This window comes from Monodelphis domestica, chromosome 1 (assembly GCF_027887165.1).
Source record: "Monodelphis domestica isolate mMonDom1 chromosome 1, mMonDom1.pri, whole genome shotgun sequence".
NCBI lineage: Eukaryota > Metazoa > Chordata > Mammalia > Didelphimorphia > Didelphidae > Monodelphis > Monodelphis domestica.
The window spans coordinates 511,881,978-511,902,977 of NC_077227.1; the positions used below are offsets into that span (position 1 = coordinate 511,881,978).

The 21,000-nt window shown below is 37.5% G+C and overlaps 1 protein-coding gene across 3 annotated transcripts in view; it reads right to left on the reverse strand.

Annotated features, from left to right (window-relative positions):
• Nucleotides 1-15,121: 15,121 nt before the first annotated feature.
• ESCO2 (establishment of sister chromatid cohesion N-acetyltransferase 2) overlaps nucleotides 15,122-21,000 on the reverse strand; it is a 28,466-nt gene continuing 22,587 nt past the window's right edge. For all 3 annotated transcript variants that reach the window (XM_007475904.3, XM_007475903.3, XM_056813081.1), the window contains 4 exons: nucleotides 18,242-18,331; nucleotides 17,849-17,992; nucleotides 17,158-17,339; nucleotides 15,122-16,134 (listed from right to left, as the gene is read on the reverse strand). In XM_007475904.3, the coding sequence (XP_007475966.1) occupies nucleotides 16,002-16,134; nucleotides 17,158-17,339; nucleotides 17,849-17,992; nucleotides 18,242-18,331 (549 nt within the window). In that variant the 3' untranslated portion in view covers nucleotides 15,122-16,001. The remainder of the gene's footprint in view (nucleotides 16,135-17,157; nucleotides 17,340-17,848; nucleotides 17,993-18,241; nucleotides 18,332-21,000) is intronic.

Consider the following 21,000-nt stretch of genomic DNA (forward strand, 5'->3'; position numbering starts at 1 on the left):
CTAGATTACATATGAATATAATTTCTGAATATTAATTTTCCTGTATTTTGCAATTCACATTCTCTTCCTTCTCTCACCCTTGTCTTCTCCCTGAGAAGGTAGATAAAATGTATATTGTACATATATTATCATATAATAACACATATTTCTATTTTCATCATGTGAAAGAAGAGACAAATCTTGCTTACACTAGATAAAAATTCATGAAGGAAATAAAGAAAAGAATGGTATGTTTGAATTTGCATTCAAACTCTATCTGCTCCTTCTATGGCAGTGGATAGATTTTTTACTGTGATGAGTCTCTTTTGTGATAAGTTGTCTAGGATTCTTGCCTCATTGATAATAATTATGCCATTCACAGTTGGTCATCAGACATTGTTATTACAATTTACTAATTCTTATGGTTCTGCTCACTTTTCTTTGTATCACTTCATGTAAGTATTTCCAGGTTTTTTGTGATCATCTTGTTGGTCATTTCTTATGGCACAATGGTATTCCATCAAAGCATATACCACAACTTGTTCAGCAATTCCCTAATTGACGGATATCCCTTCAGTTATCATTTCTTTTTAGCCTTTGTTTTTAAAATTACTTTAGGTAAAATGGCAATTTTCAGCACCCATAATAGTTATTTTCTTATGAAACTCATTTTTAAGAGGTTGGTAGAATTTAGGGTTAGAAAATATCTTGGTTCAAGAAAGTTTTCTTATTTGAGGATTTTTAATCTTTTATTTATCTTTGCTTGATGTGGTGATGGAATGTAAGCAATGGAGTACAGAAATCATATTAAAAAAACAACAACAGTATCCTGGCTATTTCTCCCAGGATTGTTTTTCAAAACTAGGCATTTCTTGTTTCACTGAGCACTACAGTTCTCCCTTTGGATTCCTACGTGAGCTTTTTATATGTCATATATATTTTCATTTATAATTGATTAAATTATAACTTGAAGACTTTAAGGTATATATATATGATTCTTTTTCATATATGGTGAATTATAGCCTGAATAGTTCATAAAAAGATAGAGTTAAAATAATAAAAACATTGAGAAATGTTCAACATAAAAGTCAGTTGACTTAAAGTATGTTTGTGGATGATTTGCAGAAAGGTGATAGAAGGTCTCAGCAAAAATCCTCACCCCTACCACCTCAAAACAAGGAGAAATGTATAGTAGTATGCTTTTAATAAGTGAAGATAGAAAATCATCTTTTATCTAAGTAGTCTTCTCAAATCCTTTGGGAAGTTTGCATGAATAATTCACTCTCCCTTCTGTGCCCTGCGGGATCATCCCTGTTGGATCCAAGTTTTAGCTTTGATCATAGAAGAACTATAGAGTCAGGGAAATTGATTGATAAAATGGTACCTGGAACTGAAGAGGAGCAGAAGGTAACAAAGGGAGGGCTAAGACATCAACAACAATATGTAATAGTAATTATAAGTGTTAATCCAACACAAATAGTGCTGTGTGAGGTTTGAGAAGAGTCATGGATACCAGCAGAGATCAGGGAAGATTTTAATGGAGGAAGAGAACTTGGCGTTTAAGGATGGCAGTTGGGATAGAGAAGCATTGGCGAATGTTTTTGAAATCATGTCCCCAAACAGTACTTTCAAGCTGACTTTGAACTCCCCACTATTACCCCAGAAAGTAGAGGGAAGAAGTGCTTGCATTTGATTGCATGTGAAAATGTCCTTGAGCACTGTAGAGAGGGGGAATGGAGCATTCCTCCCCACCCCCACACCAGGGCACCTGTGCCATGGCTTTGCAAACTCCGGGATAGAGCAATTTCAGGTTGTGGCAAGAAAGGGAAGAAAATATTTATGTAAGGAAATTGATAAATCAAGTTGAAGAAAACACTTCTTTAGATGTCTCTGAGGCCCTGAAAGAGAAGGATATATCCCTCAATTAAATGTACAGCCCTTTTTGAAGGCAGAAATAAATACCAATGGAGGCAACAATGGCTAGAGGGCATAAGTTCATCTGCATATGACTTTTGCATTTTTGAAGTTTAACAAATTGGGAATCACATGGAACATATGGAAAAAATTAAGAACTCTGGTTCATACTTAACAAGAGTGGCTCTTTTGATTTTCACATCATAAAATGGAGACAAATTGCTTTTTTTTTAAACCCTTAGCTTCTGTCTTAGAATCAATACTGTGTATTAATGAGTGTCTTAATGACTTTTATTCATGATCCACTTGTGGAGTGGAGTAAACCAGTAAAAGGGAATTCAAAAGCACCATTGAATGAAATGGGAAGTTGTCAATGAAAAGGCCAGGACTCATCATGTTCTTGACATTGAGCAATTACTACAAAGTGTAATCAAAGCTAGGAATAGGGTAACAAGGCTACTCCTATCTATTGCAGGACATGTGTACAACCTCATTCAAGAAACTGATGAAACCTTGTTGTGCCAGATGTACCTTGGTTGGACTTCATATTTGTGAAATGAAGTTAATAACCTTCTCTTTTGACTCCAAAATTGCTATTACTACAATGATTCATTTCCAGATTGCTACATTCATTTATTACTGTTCTAGAAGAGCAATTGATGTACTTTCTTCCCAGGAAATGGTTTTTCAGTCTTTTAATAGACTACAAAAATAAAGTATATATATTGAGATGTAAAATTTCCTTAAGAAAAATATGTATTATAATCACACATATAATACTCTGAGATATGTGTGTGTGTGTGTTTTGTGGGTGAGTGCGTACATTATACAGAGAGTGACTCAATGGAGAAGTAGTATCTGAAAAATGATACTGTAAAATACCATTTTGAGTCTAAAGTTGGCTTTAATACAATGGATATATTTCAAATTGATTCTAAGATTGAAGAGTGGTACGGGCTAAGCAATGTGGGTTGAGTGACTTGCCCAGGTTCACATAGCTAGGAAGTTTCTGAGGCCAGATTTGAATATAGGACCTCCCATATCTGGGCCTGACTCTCAATCCACTGAGCCATCTAACTTCCCCCTTTATAAAAATATTTTTCTATGGTTACATGATTCATGTTTTCTCCCTCCCCCCTCCCCCCAGAGTTGACAAGTAATTTCACTGGGTTATACATGTATTATCACTCAAATCCTATTTCTGTATTTTTCATTTTTGTAATAGAGTAATTTTGTAAAACTAAAATCCCAATTCGTATACCCAAATAAACAAGTGAAAAATCATGTTTTTTTCTGGGGATAGCATTCTTTCTCATTAGTTGCTCAGCTTTTGATCATCTCATAATGTTTCAGTTACTGTGTGTAATGTTCTCCTGGTTCTGCTTATTTAACTCCACATCCGTTCATGGAAGTCTTTCCAATTTTTAAAGAAATCCAGTTCATCATTCTTTATAGCACGATAGTACTCCATTGCCATCATATACCACAATTTGTTTAGACATCCCCTCATTTTCTAATTTTTTGCCACCACAAAGAGCGTGGCTATAAATATTCTTGTACAAGTCTTTTTCCTCATTATCTCTTTGGGATACAAACCCAGCAGTGGTATGGCTGGATCAAAGGGAAGACATTCTTTTAAAGCCCTTTAAGCATAATTCCAAATTGCCTTCCAGAATGGTTGGATCAGTTTACAAGTCCACCAACTATGCATTTGTATCCCATATCCTCTCCAACATTTATTTTCCTTTAATTTCCTATTGGCCTCTCTGCTAGATGTGAGGTGGTACTTTAGGGATTTAGAACACTTTTATTGATCGTTTCGATTTCATCATCTGAAAACTGCCTATTCATATCTTTCAACCATTTATCATTTGAGGAATGATGTGATTTCTTATACATTTTATTTCCTTGTATATTTGAGAAATTAAAACCTAGAGAATTTTGTTATAAAATTTCCCCCCCAGTTTGCTTCTCTTCTAATTTTGGATGCATTGGTTTTGTTTGTACAAAACCTTCTTAGTTTAACATAATCAAAATTATTCATTTTACATTTTGAAATGTTATCTATTTCTTGCTTGGTCTTAAATTCTTTCCTTCCTCATTGATCGGACAGGTATGCTATTTCATATTCACCTAATTTACTTATATCACTATGTTTAAAACAAACCCATTTTGAACTTATCTTGGTATATGTTGTGAGATATTGAACTAAACCTAATTTTTACAATACTGTTTTCCAGTTTTCTCAGCAGTTTTTGTCAAATAGTGGGTCCTTATCCCAAAAGCTGGAATCTGAGTTTATCAAACCCTAGCTTTCTGAGGTCCTTTACCCCTAGACTATTCCATTGATCCTCCCTTTTGTCTCTTAGCCAGTACCATATTATTGTTGGGGTTTTTTTGTTTTTTGTTTTTCTTTTTATTTGGTCAATTTCAAACATTCCTTGGTTACAAAAGTCATATTCTATTCCTCCCTGCTCTCCCCCACCCCTCCCATAGCCGACATGCAATTTCATTGGGTAATTCATGTGTCCTTGATCAGAACCCATTTCCATGTTGTTGGTGTTTGCATTAAGGATGATCATTTAGAGTCTACATCGCCAATCATATCCCCCTTGACCCATGTATTCAAGCAGTTGGTTTTCTTCTATGTTTCTCCTCCCAGTTTTTCCTCTGAATGTGGATAGTGTTCTTTCTCGTAGATCCCTCCAAGTTGTTCAGGATCACTGCATTGCCACTAATGGAGAAGTCCATTACATTCGATTGTACCACAGTATATCAGTCTCTGTGTACAATGTTCTCCTGATTTTGCTCCTTTCACTCTGCATCAGTTCCTGGAGGTTGTTCCAACCATATTGTTTTGATGATCACTGCTTTATAGTACAGTTTAAGATGTGGTACTGCTAGACCACCAAGCATCACATTTTTAATACTGTATATTCTATGGTAGAAGAGCAGTAAGGGAGTGACTTGCCCAGGGTCACACAACTGGGAAATATCTGAGACCAGATTTGAATTTAGGACCTCCCATCTCTAGGTCTGGCTCCTAATCCAATGGGCTACCCAGTCCCCCCCCCCAAATTTTTTTCTTTATTTTTTTGTTCATCAAGATGAATTTTATTATTTTTTTAGTTCTATAAAAGTTTTTTGGTAGTTTGATAGGTATGGCACTGAATAAGTAAATTAATTTAGATAAGGTTGTCATTTTTATTATATTAGCTCATCCTACCCATGAGCAATTAATGTTTTTTTCTAATTGTTTAGTATCTAGTTTTATTTGTGTGGGAAGTGTTTTGTAGTTGTGTTCATATAATTGTTGCTGTTTTTAAGGAGATGATAACTTGTATTAAAAGCTTATAAAATATTAGAAAGAGCAGAAAATGAGAAAAGGAAGCTGAGCACAGGAAGCTGGCCACTAGAAACAAAACATGAAGAAGCAACAGCTCCGCAGGAGAGCTGACAAAAAGGCCTTGCTGCTGTTTTGCTCGAACTGGGCTGGCCGGGAGACTTAGCTCTTTGCAAGAGAGGATTCCTGCTGCCATAAGAGCCGGCTAAGTCACTGCTCTTTGGTGCCATCTCTGGCCTGGGCAAGGGATTGCCCTTTTCTAGGTGGGTTTCAGAAAGAGAAACTATAATGGGAAGTGTGGCTTTGCAGCCACTTTACTATGAGAAACAGCTTAACCTTACAGAGAGGTCATTTGTATAAAAGCAGACAGAGTCCCCCAATACTTAGAGCTAGCTGGGGAAAAGCTCCATGGACCTATGAACTGTAGTTTGAGAGGAATCATTCCTGAGAAACCCCAAGCAGATCTGTCAACCTCAGCAGTTCTTAAGGAAACTCACTGAATAAGTATATATTTTTTAACCCTTACCTTCCATCTCAGAATCAATACTGGGTATTGCTTCCAAGACTGAAGAGTGGTAAGGGCTGGGCAATGGGAGTTAAGTGAGTTAGTAAGTAAGGGAGTTAAGTGAATTGCCCAGAGTCACCCAGCTAGGAAATGTCTGAGGTCACATTTGAACCCAGGACCTCCCATCTCTAGGGCTGACTTTCAAACTACTGAGCCACTGAGCTGCCCAAAAATAATACTTTCTCAGCATCCTGCCCATGGTGACTACAAGCTTTAGCAGCTGGAGAATAGCAGAGAAGTGCTTTGCCCAGTATGTGATGCATGTTGCATCTAAAGGTCACTAAATTGGAGACCAAGGACATCAAGACCTAATGTCCAAAGTTGTGTAAAACTTAAATTAATGTCCAATAACTCCAAGTAGCATATTTTATAAGATTTATTAGTAATCACTTGAAGTAGAAGAAATACAAGAACAAAAGTAAAAGTCTGAGTAAAATTCTGCCTGGGACTTACCCAGCCTCCACAGCTAAGAGAAGAAAGAGAGGGCAGAGCTACATCAAAATATATCTTCCCTATTTGTATGTATGCACATGTGAATACACAAATGGTATGCTGGGAGTCCATGGGGAGAAAATTCTATCCATATAGTTGTGAGGTGCCCTGAGTTTCCAGTCTCATTGTATTTCCTTCCAAGTTTCTGAAAATCTGAGCACACTCCCACAGGTCCTGTGTGCATTGGTAGAAGAGCCAGAATTAAATGTTAGGATTATTCCTGCTTTTCCCCTCTAATTAAATGTTCTTACCTTTTGCTAAGTAAACATTTCATATTTAAAAGTGAGTGGTGTCATGACGACTGATTTTGTAGAAATGGGAAGCGCACTGGTGGGTGCTCAGAAGCAATAGTATTGCCCCACATCAAGGTAAAATGGTCCTAGGTTTGAGGCACATGGTCAAAATCAGGGTCACATATGACAAACTTGGAGATCCTAGCTAAGCAATAGGAAACAAATGAACCCCAACCTAGGCAACAGTAGTCTAACAAACCCTAAACTTCAGGCCAAGAAACAACACTGCCATGGCTAACTATTGCCAACAACATCCTACCCCCTAATAATATAAGATCTCATAATTCCCCCACTCATATAGCCACTTCTCTTGGCACCTGGCTCCCCCTTGCTGTTCCTTTTCCCTCATTCCCCCACCCTGGCAGTACTACCCCTTTTCTTTCCCTCTATTAACAACCTCCCTGTTACTTCTTCCCTTGCCACCTCTATACCCCTCTTCCCCCTCCTTCCCTTCCCACAATAAAGCCTGTTGCATTCCTCAGTCTCTCTGTCTCCTTAGCCTTGGGTTGGACCCCATGACAGCCAGCTCTAAAAACATGAAATCTCAGACCTGTTGGCACAAGGGAGGGTTGGGACGAGTCAGAAGCCAGTGCAGAGAAGGGGCTACAGGTGTGCCATATTGAATGCCATGCCCACAGGCTACATGACTCATGTTCAAGGCTATGGCTGGGCTATTGGATCAAGGTTGTAATGGATAGTAGAGATATTTCTTCAGTGATTATCAGGGAGAGGGTGGATGAAGTTACAGTTCAAGAAAAAAATTAGCCCAGAAATTCAGTTATCCTTGATCTTCTGTGTGGAGTAAGGAGCAAGGCCATCTTTTGAAGAGTTGGAGATGGAGAGGAAAGAAAGATAATAATCAATATGGCTGGTAAAAAGACAGCAAAAGTAACAGATTGTCAAGCAACACTGAGGACCCAACTGAAGTCATGCACCATGAAATGTCAATGGGTGAAATCAGATGAAGTTTACAATTTTCCATTGCTTAGTAGTCTTGTAGCAAGAAGAGAGACATGGTGGCAGTTGGCAAATTGAGAATGGAAGAAGTTCATGAGATAAAGTAGTCTAGGATAATAGTGAGTCATTAAAATGGCAGACCAGGCAATCATGGCTAGGTATAGGAACAAGGGAAGCTAGATTGGGAGAATGGAAATAGGTCATAATGTGAATGAAGAATGATGTGAGTGTAAAAGTAGATGAATCGTCAGTGGAAAGTGGAATTTCAATGTTCTCAGCCTTTTTTTTTCTTTTTTAACCCTTACCTTCTGTCTTAGACAGAAGAGTGGTAAGGGCTACAATGTTGTAAGTCTTTTTTTGTTGTTGTTGCTTATTTTTTTTTAATTTGGTTAATTTCAAGCATTATTCCTTGGTTACAAAAATCATTATCTATTCCTCCCTCCCTTCCCCGCCTCCCCTCCCATAGCTGACACGCAATTCCACTGGGTATTGCATGTGTCCTTGATCAGAACCCATTTCCATGTTGTTGGTATTTGCACTAGGATGGTCATTTAGAGTCTATATCCCCAATCATATCCCCTTCAACCCATGTCATTGAGCAGTTGTTTTTCTTTGGTCTTTTTACTCCCACAGTTTTTCCTCTGAATGTAGATAGTGTTTTTTCTCCAGTATCGCTCAGGGTGGTTCAGGATCAATGCAATATGCCACTAATGGAGGAGTCCATTACATTCGATTGTACCACAGTGTATCAGTCTCTGTGTACAATGTTTTCCTGGTTCTGCTCCTTTCACTCTGCATCACTTCCTGGAGGTTGTTCCAGTCTCCATGAAATTCCTCCACTTTATTATTCCTTTGAGCACAATAGTATTCTATCACCAACATATACCACAATTTGTTCAGCCATTCCCCAATTGAAGGGCATCCTCTCATTTTCCAATTTTTTGCCACCATAAAGAGCGCAACTATGAATATTTTTGTACATGTCTTTTTCCTTATTATCTCTATGGGCTACAATTCCATCAGTGCTATGGCTGGATCAAAGGGCATACAGTCTTTTAGTGCCCTTTGGGCATAGTTCCAAATTGCCCTCCAGAATGGTTGGATCAGTCCACAACTCCACCAGCAATGAATTAATGTCCCAACTTTGCCACATCCCCTCCAGCATTCATGACTTTCCATTGCTGTCATGTTAGCCAATCTGCTTGGTGTGAGGTGATACCTCAGAGTTGTTTTGATTTGCATCTCTCTGATTATAAGAGATTTAGAATACTTTTTCATGTGCTTATTAATGGTTTTGATTTCTTTGACTGAGAATTGCCTTTCCATGTCCCTTGCTCATTTATCAATTGGAGAATGGCTTGATTTTTTGTATAATTGATTTAGTTCTTTGTAAATTTGAGTAAATAGACCTTTGTCAGAGGTTTTTGTTTTGAAGATTGTTTCCCAGTTTGTTATTTCCCTTCTGATTGTAGTTACATTGGTTTTATTTGTACAAAACCTTTTTAATTTGATGTAGTCAAAATTATTGATTTTATATATATATATATATATATATATATATATATATATATATATATATATATATATATATATATATATATATATAAGACTTTCTAAGTCTTGCTTGGTTTTAAAATCTTTCCCTTCCCAAAGATATGACATGTATACTCTTCTGTGTTCACATAATTTACTTATAGTTTCCTTCTTTATGTTCAAGTCATTCACCCATTCTGAGTTTATCTTGGTGCAGGGTGTGAGGTGTTGATCCAAACCTAATATCTTCCATACTGTCTTCCAATTTTCCCAGCAGTTTTTGTTGAATAGTGGATTTTTGTCCCAAAATCTGGGCTCTCTGGGTTTGTCATAGACTGTTTTGCTGAGGTCCCTTACCCCAAGTCTATTCCATTGATCCTCCTTTCTGTTTCTTAGCCAGTACCAAATTGTTTTGACGACCACTGCTTTATAGTATAGTTTGTGATCTGAGACTGCAAGGCCACTTTCCTTTGTGTTTTTTTTTCCATTATTTCCCTGGGTATCCTTGATCTTTTGTTCTTCCAAATGAACTTTGTTATGGTTTTTTCTAATTCAGTAAAGACATTTTTGGAAGTTTGATGGGTATGGCACTAAATATGTAAATTAATTTGGGTAGGATGGTCATTTTTATTATGTTAGCTTGTCCTACCCATGAGCAGTTAATGTTTTTCCAATTGCTCAGATCTAGTTTTAATCGTTTTGGAGAGTGTTTTGTAGTTGTGTTCATATAGTACCTGTGTTTGTCTCAGCAGATAGATTCCTAAGTATTTTATATTGTCTAAGGTGATTTTGAATGGAATTTCTCTAATTCCTGCTGCTGTGATGTGTTGGATATATATATATATATATATATACATAGAAATGCTGATGATTTATGTAGGCTTATTTTGTATCCTACAACTTTGCTAAAGTTGTTGATTATTTTGACTACCTTTTTAGTTGATTCTCTAGGATTCTTTAAGTAGACCATCATATCATCTACAAAGAGTGATAGCTTGGTCTCCACATTGCCAATTTTAATACCTTCAATTTCTTTTTCTTCTCTAATTGCTATTGCTAGTGTTTCTAGTACAATGTTAAATAATAGAGGTGATAATGGGCATCCTTGTTTCTCTCCTGATCTTATTGGGAATGCATGTAGTTTATCCCTATTGCAGATGATGTTGACTGATAGTTTTAAATAGATACTGTTTATTATTTTTAGGAAAAGTCCCTTCTATTCCTATAATTTCTAATGTTTTCAGTAGGAATGGGTGTTGTATTTTGTCAAAGGCTTTTTCTGCATCTACTGAGATAATCATGTGTTTTTTGTTGGTTTGCTTGTGGATATGGTCAATTATGTGGATGGTTTTCCTAATATTGAACCATCCTTGCATTCCTGGTATAAATCCTATCTGATCATAGTGAATAACCCTTGTGATCACTTGCTGGAGTCTTTTTACTAGTATCCTACTGTAAACCTTAAAATTTCTTAGATTTATAAATGTTGGAAATTTCACCATTGGGAAATTTCATACTTGAAGAATTTCCTATTGATAGTGGGAACTCTATTGGAATGTGAACCCCATTGGCATGGGAGGTTCCTCCTCCTCCCTTTTTAAGATTACTTTAGGACAGAAACCTTTTGCTGAACAATGGAAAGGGCTTTGACCTATGCTTAAGCATAGAACAGGAATTTCTTTGAGTCATGATTGATTTTAGAATTGATACAATAGAGATACTTGGAATGACAGAACCAGGTCTTGGAAAATACAATTTCCACCCCACTCAGTCCTAACGGGATTTAGGAAGGGCTGCAGCAAAGGATCAAGATTTAATTATTGAAAATATAACCTTCAACAGACATGTGCAAAGCCACAGACCTCTGGGCGGTCCTGGGTTAAGCTAGAGCCACCATTGGCACAGGGAAGACATGGACAGTGATTGGTAGATGTGAGAACTGAGGGGAGGGAACTTGGATGGTTTCCTTAAAGATAGCGGGGTCTGAGGACTGAAGGGGGTTGGAGAGGTTTTGCTCTGAGAGGTTGTGCTCTGAGAATCTTGCTCTTAAGGAAGCTGGAGGTGGAGGCCCCTGAGACTGTTCTCCATTTTGGTCACGTGAGTGATAGGGACTGATCTCTTTTCTTTGCCTCAGCTATCTAAGGGCTTGGGCCTTTTGGCTCAGCCTAAACAGAAGGGGTATTTAAGCCCTATTCCCTTCTCTCTCTCTCTCTCTCTCTCTCTCTCTAATACCTTTCTTCCTCCTGGTTGTAATTAAACTCCATAAAAGGTTGACTGCTGACTTGAGTTTTCACTTAGGAATTACATAGCTAAATTCCTTGGCGACCTTAAATTAATATATCTCAGTCTTTTGAAGTGATTTCCTTGTCACACTATTTAAGATTTTTGCATCTATGTTCATTAAGGAGATTGGTCTATAATTTTCTTTCTCTTTTTTTGGTCTTCCTGGCTTGGATATCAATACCTAAATTACAATCAAATACAATCAATTGTATGATTTGTTCTCTAATTGATTTTGGAGAATCATATTATTTAATTTCCAATTAATTTTTGATTTGGCTCTCCATGCACCCTTACTGATCATTATTTTTATTGCCTCATGATCTGAAAAGGTTGCATTTATTATTTCTGCTTTTTTGCATTGTATGCCATGTTTTTATGACCTAGCATATGGTCAATCTTTGTGAATGTACCATGTGCTGCTGAAAAGAAGGTGTATTCCTTTTTGTTCCTTTTTATTTTTCTCCATATATCTATTAACTCTAATTTTTCTAAGATTTCATTCACCTTTTACCTCTTTCTTATTCATTTTTTTATTTATCTAAATTTGATAGTGTTAGGTTCAGGTCTCCCACTAGTATAGTCTTACTATTTCCTCCCTCAATTCTCCTAGTTTCTCTATTAGAAATTTGGATGCTATACCATTTGGTGCATACATGTTGATTAGTGATATTTCCTCATTGTCTATACTTCCTTTTATCAGGATGTACTTACCTTCCCTATCCCTTTTAATTAGGCCTATTTTTACTTTGGCTTTGTCAGATATCATAATTGCAACTCCTGCCTTCTTTCTATCAGTTGAGGTCCAATAGGTCTTGCTCCAACCTTTAATTCTGAGCTTGTGAATATCTACCTGCCTCAGGTGTGTTTCTTACAGACAACATATGGTAGGATTTTGGATTCTAATCCACTCTCCTATTTGTCTACATAGGTGAGTTCATCCCATTTATGTTCAAAGTTATGATTGTCACTTGTGAATTCCATAGTATTTTGATATCCTCTCCTGGTTCTGTCCTTTCTTCTTTTGCTATAACCTTTTAAACCAGTGACTTACTTTTAATCAATCCCCTTAATCCCCTCCCTTGACATGCTTCCCTTTCTGGTCCCTCCCTTTTTGTTCCCTTTTTCTTGTCGTTTTTTTTAGGTTCTGTTTAATTCCCTCCCCCCCTCTCCAACCCTCCCTTTTTATACTCCCTCCCCCCTATCCCCCTTAGTTTCCCCTTCTCCCTTACCCTGTATGATAAGATAGAATTCAGAATCCCAATGGATCTAGATGCTCTTCCCTCTCAGAGTTGATTTCACTGAGAGTAAGATTTAAGTATTACCTATTAGCACTCTTCCTCTCCTTCTTATAAGAGTATTCTTCCCCTCCCCTTCCCATGTGTATGTTTGTGTGAAAAAGATTATTCTATTTATTTTATTTCTATTTCTTCAAGTATATCTTGGTACCATCATCGATTCCCCCCACCCCTTTTCTTTTTTTTTTGTACATATCTTCTAACCCTTTATGCTCCAATCTTTCCCTATTAGTGATTCTTCTACTATAATTATGAATAGTTTTTGAGCTTTAAAAATAACATTTTCCCCATATGTTAATATATATATTTGATCTAATTGTAGCCCTTATAGAAGAGAGTTTGAATAAAGAAAAAAAACATTTTTCTCCTTTTCCCTTTCTTTCATATTTACCTTTTCATGTTTCTCTTGCTCTTTGTGTTTTGATAGCAAATTTCCCCGAGTTCTGGTCTTTTCTTTACAAATACTTTGAAATCTTCTATTTTGCTGAATACTTCCCCTAGAAGTATATAGTCGGTTTTGATGGATAGGACCCAGTTCTCTTGCCTTTCTGAATATCATGTTCCAGGCCTTATGGTCCTTCAGTGTGGAAGCTGCCAGGTCTTGTGTGATCCTGATTGATGCTCCTTGGTATTTGAATTATCTCTTTTTGGCTGAGAGATGTGAAAACTAGGACCTTTTGATTCCAGACCTATCTTTTTCCACTGAGCCATCCAACTGCCCCCTCCCCCCCCAGATGTCCTGGAATATCTCACCATGAAATAGCTTTTCCTAAGATCCACCCCTTCTATTCTTTGTATGTGCTTAATGCTTCCTTCCTTTCTCAAAATCCCTTTTGATTTTTAGTTGGAGGGAAGTTAAATTGGAAATTTAATTAATAAAATTTATTTCCAGGCATCTTAGCCTTTCTCCTCCCCACACCATAGAATGCATCATTTGGCAAACATACTTATATATGCCTCTCATGTTTCCATTTTTCAGTTTGTTCTCCAGAGGTAGACATTCACAAGGTATTCAAATATTACATATAATGTTCTCTTGGTTCTCATTTCACTCAACTTTTTCCAACTTAAAATTTTTCTAATGATCTGTGCAGTAGTTTACCATCCCAGTATTCCATCATAATCTCATACCTACAATTTGTCATTCTTATTTTTCCTATCTAATATATAGATATAAATAGGCTTGGGAGATGTGATGGTCTGAGGGCCAGTTGACTCACCCTGCTGATTCAATTTACCCTTGTTATAGCTCAGTCTTGCCTCAGGCTTAGGTGTAAGGTTTTGATCTCACTCTGGTCTTGATGAGGTCAGGGGCTGATCAAATTCTAGCCCCAGGCTTAGGCTCAAGTTTTTGGCCTCACTGTGTACTTGATCCAATCAGGCACAACCTTGATTGTCCCATCTTAGCTCTGAACTTTAGGCAAAAAGATCAGTACTAAAATCTAAAAAGATCAGTACTAAAATCTATCAGCCACCCCAAAGTGTGAATTAAGTACTTGAACCAAGCCCAGACTAGAATTCTGGGCTGGGGCTTTGGACTTCTCCACAGGTTTGAAATTATAAGGGGTGTAAGTTGGCTTATACCTCTATTTGCTCAGGCAGGGTCTCAAGATCTGGATGTTGGTTTGGGCATAAGTCCCAAACCTCAGACAGCAGATGTGGGATGGGAGTGTGTGGCATGCTCTTCCCTCCTAGCTATAGCTTCTTGTTGGCTCTGCTCTCCTCTCACCCCCATGCTCCAGAAGTTCTTTGCCTACCTTTTGGATTTTTCTTTTCTTTAAAGTTTTTACTGTCTTCTTGTTGGTTCTTTCATTCTTGTGTTTGTTTTGTAGTGATATTTTAACATTGGTCAGAGGATTCTCATGGTGGCACATAGCCACTCTGGCATCCTCCCCCCAAAATGACAGTCATTCTCCAATTGATGTGCATCCCCTCAATTTCCAGTATTTACCACCATAAAGAAAGCAGCTCTAAATATTTTGGAACATATAAGTTCTTTTTCTTTGTTCCTGATCTCCTTGGGAAATAGACCCACTCACTAGGGTTTTCTAAGCAATTGCTGAGACCACCCATTTATGTTGTAAAGGGGAAATCTTGTCCCAGGACAGATTGGTGGTGCTTCTCCAACACTGAGAGACTGAGAGATTTGTGTCACAAGATCTTCTTTAATCTTCAAAGGTTTAATGAGTGGACACCAACTAACTCCCAACACTCCTTGTTCCTCTGTTATATGTCCAACAAGGAGACCCATGAGGTTCTATCTCTGATGTTTGTGCCTGAGAACCCCGAGGACTGTATTGCATCTTGCTCTACTTATTAAATTAGCAACCTTTAGTTGGTTGATGTAATGTAAAAAAATTATTTCCAATATAGAGTATTAAGTTTTTATGTTTTATCTTTAAGCACCCTGGAGAATATACAAAGTGAATTGGATAGAACTTTAAATGGTAAAATTCAGGAACCACTCTAACATCAATAAAATTTTTATTTTTATTTTAATTAAATGCATTTTCACAAGCTATTTCTAAAGCCAGTGCCGAAAAATACCAAAATTCACCCAAAAGACATAAGTAGACTTATTTACACCCTTTCATCATTTTTGTTACAAGCATCATAATTCCACCTAAAGATATACTGAAATACGAAATCTTTAATGTATATTTCTTCAGTTTTAATTAGATGCCTAATAATTAAGGTGCATTTTAAAAATAAAAGTGAATGGAATTTCAAATTGTCATAAGTTTATGATTAATGGTATTAAGTAACAGTGACAAATTTATTAAAGGCAAGTAGCACAATAAAAAAGCTGTCAAATTTTCACTTGACTAAAATTATTCACGAAAATAATATTGCAACTACTAACCAGAGTTAAACTTGACCAATGAAATGAACACACATTTGGTTCATTGCAGAGTAGTTTTTCAATAGCATTAAAGCACTTAAATAGTGGCAACGATTTTTTAAAAATTGACCTTAAAAAAATTAGAAACATAATTTAATGAAGTAACTCAATATAAAAGTTCTCTCTCAATATAACTGATAAGTTCTAATCAAATGGCTAACATATACTGAAAATCAATCCTTCATTGCTGGAGATTTTATTATGGGAAACCAGGTTTGGCCAATATACTTACAATGCACCAGAAGGCAATGGAGACAAGTTTTCTACAACCAGAGCCAGCCACAAAATGTTTCAGAACCAATCAATCAGAGAGCAAATTATCCTGTACAAAAAGTTATAATTTGAATCTTGAGGAGAAAAGGACAAATTTGTTTTCTGATTAACCAATTTAATAAACATAAAACTGCTAAGTAGGCTTGAATATTTATGGGCACACCTAAATAGGTTAACTAATAAAATTGTATACAAGGAAGTTGGGTGTGTTGCAGTACTTGGTCGCAAATGCTTTGCCATCTGGTGTTGGGTCAGAAAACGCTATTTCATTTGTACTCAAAAAGCAGCCAAACATGAACCAATTCCTGAAATAGAGAAGGGAAAAAAGCTGTTAATGGAAAAAGCATTTATCAAATAGTAAAGGAAATTATTTCAGCAGGATCACAAAATCAGTGGGAAAGCACACCAGAGACCATCTAACCCAATCTTTGCCTTTATTGGAATCCCCTCACCAAGTAGCTATCCACTTCTCAGCCTTTTAGTGAAGAGAACCCATTCTCCTTTTGGATAGATGTAACTGTAACGTTTTTCCTAGCTCTGAAGGGGGCTGAGAAGAAATGGAATTGTAGCTGATGCTGGATAATTTGTAGAAATAAGAGATAAGGATAGAATGAGCAATTCAAACTCAAAACTATTTCAAAAAAATCAATTTTAACCAAATTTCAGTATCTTCAGTCAAAGTGCACTCTTGGAGTAAAACTACCTATCTGAATTACATACTGCCTTCTTGTACTGTTCTTATCCTTCTTCTGTCAAAGGAATTGATAGCAAGACAATGACCACAAATGAGACAAGAGGAAAGGCAAAACTTAAAAAGCAAAACAATGACTTTCTACCAAAACTGATTGTATTTCATGATCACACAATTTTAAAGGGGTGGGGAAGAGGGCAGTTGGATTCTCTTCATCAATTAATACTTACTGGGAATACAATCGGCATTATGTTTAATTTTTTTATATATGAAAAGCCAATTAAAATTAAATCTAGCTATTCATTTTTAGACTACATACATTTTGGTTAAAAAAGCAAGCAACAATATGGATCCCTGGAACTCTCTTTAGTTCTGCAGGAGGCCTGACTTGTACTTAAGAAAGCTCTAAAAATAGCCCATCATCCATAAAAACAACCAATCCCATCAGTCAGTACACTGAGCTGGCTTCCTTGTTCTTTGCCTAGCCCAGAGGCAGGAGCGGACCTGACCCGTAGTTACAAAGTGGAGCCTGTCTTCTTGGGATGCCACATAGGCAAGAAGTTAAAGGCCCGAGGAAATTTTCCTGAATCCAACCTCATCTCCCACCCCTCTCCAACCTTTTCTCTGCTCGCCTTACCTGACAGTATCCACTAGGCGACGGGCAATGCCCTTTCTTCTCATCAGGCTAAAGACCCAGATCCTACTGATGCCACAGAGTGCTGGTTCTGGGGTACTTGAACATTGCCAGGCTCGCTGGTTGTCAAACATTTGATGGTTTGGAGAGTCTGGACTAGCTGGTTCAGAGAGGACTCGGAAGGCCTGTGACATAGAGAAGCTATTTATAGCTAAAGGTATAATGATGTTAAAAATTAGGATAACTGGCACTTATAAAGCTCTATTTATAAAAAAAAGTTAAGATTTGCTAAGAGATTTGTAATTATTATCTCATTTGATTCTCACAACAGTTTTGGGAGATAGCCTGGAAAAATAGCAGCCAAGTAGTGAAAAATCTTAAATGCCAAACAGAGGCATTTGTATTTGACCCTAGAGGGAATTGATAATCGCTGGAGTAACTAGTAGAACAATGTGGTCAAATTCATACTTCAGGAAAATCACTTTGGCAGCTCTGGAAGGGATGGATTCAAGAAGAGACTCAAGGCCAAAAGATCAATGTGACATATTAACAATGTGGGAAAAGTTCTGATGGCAATAAATTAAGGTAATTTTCAGAAATAATACACCAACAATTTAAAGGTTAATCAGACTTTAGACATTTTTTATTTAATTTCATAGATCACATTGCAAGTTTGAAAGATAAACACACATACCTGTTTGATTCTCTCAGCAATTAAGCATCCAATTACTTTCTTTTCATCAGATATGTAGAGGAAGGTTTTAATTTTGCTTGGACAGTTTGGGATAACTTGCTTAAATCCCAATTCATTATCTACAAGTTCACAGACATCTTCTGCCTATTGAAAGTTGTGAGACCAAGAAGTGAAGTTAACTATTAAAATGCATGCTTTTTAGAAATAAATCGCGGTTTTGTTTGTCCTTTGTCAGATACCTCAGTTACATTCTATTAACTTCAGTGTAAATAAAGACTGTCACCCCAACATGTCACTGAGCAAAGTCATCATTTTACAGTTAGAAAATAAAACTGGGTTGTGTGCTTTCGTGAAGAAAAAAGTAAAGGGTTTTAAAAGGTCAAAATGTTGTACCTTTCGAATGGCATACTTTGGGTCACCAGGAAGTACCAATATAATTTTGCCATCCCAAAACTCTGCCACAATACGTTCTTTCTTCCAGCCCTGACAAAAGAAAAAGTTCTAATTAATGAAAGGGAAGATTAGTGAGCCTGTTTTACATTCCAATAATAAGCTGTTAAAACAAACCACTCTGGAAACTGCCTGTCTTTATCAATGTGATTAATCCTAGGATATTTATAAAACTAGAGATGTTTATGGACGAATATACCTAGGCCTTAAGATTGCACCTTCAAGCTGCCAACGAACCCTTGCATTACTCCAGAGAGCAGAGGGAGGAAGTTCTTAAACTGGGCAGCTAGACAGAGGGGTGGGCATGTGTGAAATGCCTGTGGGTACTGGGAAGAGGGGAAGGGGAGCAGCTCCCTGTGTCACACCTTCACTAACTTGGCTTTAGGGGGAGGTGAGGGCTAGGAAGACTTGTGTGCTTATTTCTAGGAGAGGGATTTTTTTTAAACTTTTCTTTTTTTATTTAAACCCTTACCTTCTGTCTTTGAATTGATATTCTGTATTGGTTCTAGTAGAAGACCAGTAAAGGCTAGGCAATGGGGGTCAAGTGACTTGCCCAGGATCATACAGCTGGGAAGTGTCTGAGGCCAGACTTGATCTAGGACCTCCCCTCTCTAGGCCTGGCTCTCAATCCACTGAGCCATCCAGCTGCCCCCAAGAAGAGGGCTTTAAGAGAGAAGACGCTAATGTAAGTGTGAAATCCCTACCCCTTTATCAAATCTTGTTTACCAGCATTTTGACATTATAATTAACATAATTATAACATTATAATATATTCCACTTAGCTCACCACACCCCTCTTCTTTTTTTGTATAACAGGATAGACAGTGTAAAAATAGACTTGAACTCTGGACTTCAATCCCCACAATCCTTTGCTCCACTTCCCCAGAGTGTTTTGTAATCTCACTGAATTCTCAGGTAGGCCGAGATCGAGAAGAGATTTAACCTGATTACAAAGGCTTTGTAGGCTCTTTTGGACTTCCGTTTTGGGGCAGACGCGGCTCTTCCATGATGTGAGATTATCTTGGTCTAGGCCTCTCCGGCCTAGGCACGTTTTTCTTATCCTGCATTTTCTTTAATCCTTAACTTCTAATAAACCTCTAAAAAATATAATACTCCTTGTAGAGAGAAACTAATTTCTACCTGCCTCAGTCTCCCCTAAAATTTAATCTTTACAACAGGCACCCAAATGCTGACTCTTAATATTTCATAACTGTCAGCAGAAAAACAATTAGCCCCCAACCCCTTATTGCAGAGGCCCTGGAAAGGTCAGCTATAATAATAGACATAAGTTACCATCACAGTGATTTTTTTATACTTTCTAGCTTAATCAATCATTGCAGCATTAAGAACAGCCCATGTGAAAGATTTTGCATCCATTCTCTTTAAATTTTGAGTATATTTTCTGTCACTGTGTTAACAGATTTCTTGGCATAGATAGAAAAGGCTATCTCCTACGACTCAGGGTCTCTGGTTCTGATCTTGACCAGAGTTCAGCTTTATTGGGAGACTGGCTTCCTCTCAATAAAGCTATTTAGCTTGGAGTTTTGTGCTGGTGTGATAAATTTTCACCACACTAATTTCCATTATATACTCACATCTTGAGTTTTGCTTTCCTGTATGGGAGAGGAAGTTCTATACACATGCTCTCCATTTTATGTCAAATTTTACCCTTTGAAAGTTACCATTATCAGCATATTTATAAACCACTTCATACCACTGCCTGGCTGAATTAAAAAAGAATTCAAAGAGAACTTCCTCAAACTCCAGGAGAAAATTTTCATTCTTGACTGGAGACATCAAAGCAATTTTTATCCTTACTCTCATACTGAACCATCCCTAAGAGGGGGAAAGAGTCCAGAGTGGGGGAGAATACTCTAATGGGGGGAGGACAAAAGGGTAGTCCAGGAAGAGTGGGGAAAAAAAGAGGACACTGACAAAGGCCAGAAGAAACCATGATGTGGAGGAACAAGGGGACTCTTCAGAGAAGGTAAAAAAAGGAGGGCAGAAAATAAAAGAGAAAGGTCCAACAGAAGAGTAGAAAGTGATAATGGGAAGAAGTCAAATTGCTCTGAATAAATAGGTAAGTGAGAAAGATTAAAAAACAAACAAACAAACAAAAACAATGCCAGGAGCTAGGCTCTCAAGCTCTCCTACCCATTCTCTTCTTGTGCAAGCTGGGTGAATCCCTTTTGATTACAAATTCATGCTCTCTTCTCCATTATTCTTAGGTTTGGGGATTTTGCAAGCGGAGCAGATCAAGGTGCATGAAGGGGGCAGCTGGGTAGCTCAGTGGGTTGAGAGTCAGGCCTAGAGAGTGGAGGTCCTAGGTTCAAATCTGGCCCCTCGGACACTTCCCAGCTGTGTGAACCTGGGCAAGTCACTTGACCCCCATTGCCTAGCCCTTATCACTCTTCTGCCTTGGAACCAATACACAGTATTGACTCCAAGACAGAAGGTAAGGGTTTAAAAAAAAAAAGATGCATGAACCCTTTAAGCCAAAGAGGCCAAAGACCAAAAAGTCTTATGTCCACCCAAACAGTCAGAAAGGCACCTTTTGTGTTGGCAAAGGATTAGAAACAAAGGAGATGGCACCTCAGAAAAATTGCTGAACAGACTGTGAGTCTGTGAATGTAAGAAAATAGGGTTGTACTATAAGAAGTAAAATGATTATGAGGCAGCTCGGTGGCTCATACTTGGGGTGG